The sequence below is a fragment of the Panulirus ornatus genome, chromosome 5, assembly GCF_036320965.1.
Source record: "Panulirus ornatus isolate Po-2019 chromosome 5, ASM3632096v1, whole genome shotgun sequence".
Lineage (NCBI taxonomy): Eukaryota > Metazoa > Arthropoda > Malacostraca > Decapoda > Palinuridae > Panulirus > Panulirus ornatus.
The window spans coordinates 11646480-11652425 of record NC_092228.1 but is presented as its reverse complement, the minus strand read 5'-3'; the positions used below and the strand labels follow the sequence as shown (position 1 = coordinate 11652425).

Here is a 5946-nt window from a genome sequence, read left to right as displayed (position 1 = left end):
TGATGCGCTACTCGCCCTATAAACCAGTAGTGAGTCTAGGACTCTGTAGATGGCACTAGTGTTTGTTTCTGTTTGTATGTGATCGTCTCTGGACTTTTGCCCTCCTGGGACTTTTCTAATATTCGCCCTTTCTCCATGATCTCACGATGAGTTCCAGGCGGTAAGTATTGCACATAGGCGCCATCACCGTTTTTTTGTTTCTGGAGTGCATAATCGTGGCAGTGAAGCTGCTGTCGTGAAAGTAGTGACTTTCTTTTTTTGCTTGCTGAGATGATTGGCTCATAGTAATTCAGACCAACAAGCATCCTGCATTAAGTGTCCTTTTGTAGACCCAGGCCATGACTATCAGTTGTATACCTATTATATATATATATATATATATATATATATATATATATATATATATATATATATATATATATATATATATATATATAAATGTTTTACTATGTTACAAAGTTACATAGATGAATTATGATGGTGGGCATTGTCTGCCTAAGGTAACAGCTTTCCTTTCGAATTTTCATTATAGGTCAAGTTCAATCCAAATATGGTATTATCTCTGTAGTTATAAAAGAGTATCTTGGTCAGCCCAGAACTTACCTAACCTCTTATTAAAACACTTCATTGTTCTGGCACCAATTTTAGGTGTTAAACAGTTCCATAAATCAACTATATGACTGAATGCAGTTTTGGAAGTTTTTATAAATTTTTTTTCATGACCTCTTGTAACATTTGCTCAGTTGAAAAATCCACTCGTGTTTGAAATCTTATACTGTTATATTTCAATCATATCTCCCAGTAACCTTCAGTATGATAGTGCTGATGATTTTTAGAGCTTTCAGATTTCCCTCATATGTGAGATTGATAATCCCTTGCACCAGTTTGGTTGCTCCCTTCTGCACATTTTATCTGTCATATATAGAGACCACCTCTGAATTGCATATTCAGCATTGGGTCTTAGGAGGCATGTTTATAGCATTCTAAAGCATGTTTTTTCTCTATGTGTAAAGATTTCTCAAATAAGTCTTGTTATAGAATTTTTTTCATGTTATGAGATTTAATCGTCAAAATTTAATGTATGTATCACTCCCACACCTTTTTCTGCGTCTGATCCTTTCATTAGTTTAGGATGCTGCTCCATTGAGTATTGACATTAAGCTACTTTGAATATACAAATTCTCATAGGGTTGCACCTGGTTGAAGTTAATTTCAAAAGCAACTTTTCAGCATGGGGTCTTAGTAGGCATGTTTATAACATTCTGAAGCATGTATTCTCTGTATGTTCAATGGCTTCTCCTTTGATGCTTAAAGTAGAATTTTGTTAACTCGTTTTAAGATATAATGGTCAAAGTTCAGTGTTTTTTATCACTTCGACATTCAGTTTTGATCTGTTGATGAGATTAAAAGCTGTTTCTGTGAATATTAACCTTCTGCTGCTTTAGATTTACAAATTCTCATGGTGTACCTGTTTAAAGGAAATTTCAAAAGTAACTTTTCTCTGGTTGTTCATATATTCTTTTAAGAGCATGCAGTCTTTCTGTCTGAATGTTTCTTAAGATTTTTTAACATGTTCGCCATTTCCTGCATTAACAAGGTAGTCAGGAACAGTTGAAGAAATGGCCTCATTTGTTCACTTCTACTCTCTACCTGTCATGTATAATGCACCAAAACTAGAGCCCCCATGCACTGCTAGGCTCCACAGACCTTTCCATGGTTTCCCCCGATTGCTTTTTGTGATTGGTGGTTTTTCAGGGACTTCAGTACATGAGTGCATACATATTTCACCAAGTTTAGCACATAAGAAGTAGACAAATACATATTTCCATTGAAGAGCAGAAACAGAAATGGTCCAAGCACATATCCATGGGGATTCAACTAGTTATTGTCTTTGTTCTTTCAGGAAATCCCCAACATAGTACATCTTCAGTTTATAGATAAGCCTTTATGATAGACCTTATCAAAGAACTTCGTAAAATCATAGTGTGCCATATCCCCAGAATTAAGAATCTTGAATAACTACCATTATTTGTAGAATTGTTGATATTTGTGGTATGAAATCCTACTGTTTGTCAGTATTTGTTGTTAGATTTATTTGGTTTTCATTGACAAAACGTTTGAAAATTTTACACATTGTGAGACTCACAGGTCTGCAATTACCCATCTAGTTTTTGTCCCTTCTTGAACAAAGGGGTAATTTTTACAGTTTTCCACCCAACAGGTAGATCATGCTCTCTGTATGATGTACATTGGGACAAGCTTTAGATATTAAGTTATTTTGTGTTATGTTGGTAACAGTGTATAAATAATGGAATGTGAAAAGTATTCCCCTGAGAATTTGGGAACATGAGAAATTACATGGACTAGTAAAATTTGTAAAAATGCTTGAAATATGAATTTTGATGAGTTCATACATGATCATGATATCCAAGTCATGGATAAGTACAGAAATAAGCTGTTAATCGCAGTTTCGAACATCTGAAGCAAGTACTAGCCACATTGAAAAGGTGCTCTATTGTATTCTGTGTAACTCCTGTGTATCATTAGAATTAACTGTGCAGAAGCAAAATCATTAATTATGTAAGAGAGTAAATTGCTGTCAGTGGACTGAACCAGGGCTTATGGAGCACTTGGGGGAAACCAGGGAAAGGTGTGTGGGGCCTGGTTGTGGATAGGAGCTTAATGATTTTTTTTATGCGGGAAACAGCGAACAAGAGTGAGAGAGAGAAACAGAGATGTAGAGATCAAGCTGTAAATGGCAAAAAATAAATTTTGGAGTTGTATACAGGCCTCCAGAACAATAGGATGCATTTAATGATTTGTTGTATAAGAAGTAGAAAGAAGTAAGTGAGAGATCGTTTATGATAGATTTTGTAATTTCTCAACTCACTGATCAACCATAGATCAGGAGGGAAGCAAATTGGTTAGGTTAGTTGAAGATCTGTACATTATATTTGTTGATAAACCAACCAGAGGTATTAACTTTGTGATAACTATGGTCAGAAACAATATATTCTTATGAGACTTTTTATTTTTTCCTTGAAGGCTTCACTTTATTGATCATCATATTATCAGGTATGTAGAAAGCTCTGGTACCGTATGTTGTAGGTAGAAATACAATTGAAAAGCCTGTTATTAAAATAGTAATTACAGAAACAATGAGTATGAATATGTACATTACATTTTCTCGCTATTCACAGGCTTAGTATTTGTGATTTCGACTTCGCTGATTTTTTGTTTTTGTTTTGCTTTTTTACTGTTGGCAGTATTGTTTTTCAACCATTCTTTGATCCTCAGTCAGTTTTCCTCTTATCACTCAGCCAGTCTGCTTTAGTCCTCGTACATGTGTTCTGTGCAACCCATCACATTGTTTACTTGTGCATTTGAGTTCTTTATCTCTCATGCTAGCCTCCCAAGAGAAAAGTATAAATATTGATGACTTTATTTCTTTCTGTGTTGGAGGCTTCGTCAAGGGCAAAAGTCCAAATCAATACTTGGCCTTCATTGAAATGTAAAGTGTTAATGAAAAAGAGAAATAAGGATAAAAAGGAAAAAACATTTTAAGGAAATGGAAAACCTGGCTTTTAAAAGGGACAAATATTGGTTATAAGAAAAAACATGGTCGGGGAGAGAGTTCCAAATCTTTGATGTGTATGGAAAGAGATTTCAAAATGGCCCACTTTTAAGTTGCCATTGGCCATATAGAAAGTACAAGACTACAAGTTATGACACTTTCGTCTTGTGGCGCTTTAGAATTAGAATTAAATGTGTATTAACGTAAGACACCGTCCTTTAACTTATGACAGACTAGAAAAAAAATTATTAGCCATATATATTTAATGGTAATATTATCTTTTAAGGAAAGAAAAAATATACAGTTTCACTCTACTTTGAGATGTTTGTTTTATTATCATGTACACAGTATTTTGATTAAGTTACGGCAAAGTACCTTTCAGTTTGTGTCCCACATCATGAAAAGTGTATTTGTTTGTCTTTGCCACTACTCCACTTTTTATTGCAACCAAAGTGAGTGTAGGCATTTCAATAAGTTTTCATGTTAATGGATCATGATTCTGGGAGCAATGTAGATGAGCCTGGCTTTTCTCTTTCCTCTCTAGCCCGAAAATCCTTTTCCTCTCTTCCACCACCTGAAGCTGTTATCACCATGTTTTTGGTAAGCCTATTGAATATTGTCTGCATTACTTGTGATATGGCAATATATGTGACATCATATCTTAAGGGTAAGGGTTGATGTAAATGACCATAGGACCCCTCCATATCCTTTCCCTTCCCATTAACTCTCAGTCCTCTCCATCTCTTTCCAATAGCAGATAAAGCTCTCATTAATATGTTTCAGCACTGTACCTTTTTCAGTAAGTTTTCATTAAATTTCTTCTAAAATCATGTCATGATTGAGTGTGGTACAATTTTGTGCATGAATAGTAGGTAAAGTTGTTTCAGGTACAGCATAATCCATCCATAAGAGTTACTATATTTGGTCAGGGGACACCCCCCCCCCCCCCACACACACACACACACACACACACACACACACACACACACTCACACACCACCACCACCACCACCGCCGCCACCACCACATGGGGAGTTTGACTTACGATGGATGTGACTTTAGACAGGTTGTCCAGGAATGTAACTCCATCGTAAATTAAGTTCGCCTGTATGTGATGCAGTAACTTGCTGGGTAATACAATGCATCTTGCTCCACATACCCTAGTGTAGCATGAACATCGCAATTATGGCTGTCTGCGTTTTAACACATTATGTGGCAATAGCTTTTGGGGTATCTCTATATTGAAACCTATATGTTTGTCTTCACAGTACCACTCTTTCTGCCATTAATGTCTAGACCTCTGACATATTACCTAGTTTTCCAAAGTGAATGTCTCATGTAATAAAAACACCTGTACAGAGTGCCCTTGCTGGTTCAGACCTTGGTAAACCAGACCCTCATTTACATCAGACCTTTCTTAACCTGATGGCCTTTTTTGGATGTGTGATATCAATTGATGTTCATGTCCATAGTGATGCATATTTAATGTTTTTCACAAACATTTTGTCCTTTGTCCAGGTTTAGCACCCTCTAAAGTGTTGAAGATGAGTCAAAAGAAAGGAAAAAAAGAAACATGTGTCTATAACTTACAGGCAGGTTATGAAAAACAGGATGATGGTGTTATTAGTGCAAAGATCATATTGTTCAACATGTCTAAACAAGTAGTGTCTGATATTAATAGAGAGAAACAATCAATTGCTATGGAATTTGTTGTCAATGCTGGTTATAGTGGGTCCAAGTGAAATTGAAAGCCTTCCTCATACTTTTTAGGCAAGGAAATACACACATACACTTTAGTTTTTGTGTTTTACATGTATTATCTATTTACACATTGTTTGTATTTATAATGCTTCATTTACATGTGTTATGCAGTTTTTCTATTTATTTTGGGTAGTCTGGACTTTCAACAGATATGTACTCCCCATCCTCCCCAGTTAGTCTGAACTAGCAAGGGTAGTCTGCATAAGGATATTGATTATGGAAACAAGAATTTGTTTCAAGTGAATTAGGAACTTAGAATACAGTAATGGTCCTGGAGGCTCAGAAAGTCATGGAACCTTACCCTGTTTTTCCCATAACCCTTTAGTGTTATTATTCGTGGAGTCTGGCATTTATGGCATTTTCCCAAATTGCAGGGAAATGATGTATTCAGACGCCAGCATGGTAGTTGATAAAAGTAGTGGTTTTGTTGCGGCTTAGTTACCCCTAGAACAAAGCTGGGAAACCAATGATATGTTGGATAAGGGAATAACAAATCTTGTGAGGCAGAGACAATGTTAATGTTGTGGGGGACTGTAATGATCCGTCCTCCAGTGGTTGACTATGGAGGGAGATAAGGAGAGAATGATTATATTAGGTGAATTATTTTTTCT

At 35.9% G+C, this 5946-nt stretch overlaps 1 protein-coding gene across 2 annotated transcripts in view; it reads left to right on the top strand.

Annotated features, from left to right (window-relative positions):
* The first annotated feature begins 38 nt into the window (after positions 1 to 38).
* LOC139748346 (tyrosine-protein phosphatase non-receptor type 11-like) overlaps positions 39 to 5946 on the top strand; it is a 131796-nt gene continuing 125888 nt past the window's right edge. Inside the window, exons 1-2 of one of the 2 annotated variants that reach the window (XM_071661453.1) lie at positions 132 to 160; positions 3046 to 3075. In XM_071661453.1, the coding sequence (XP_071517554.1) occupies positions 147 to 160; positions 3046 to 3075 (44 nt within the window). In that variant the 5' untranslated portion in view covers positions 132 to 146. Of the gene's footprint in view, positions 161 to 3045; positions 3076 to 5946 lie in introns of both variants that reach the window. The other variant, XM_071661487.1, reaches the window with a different exon arrangement.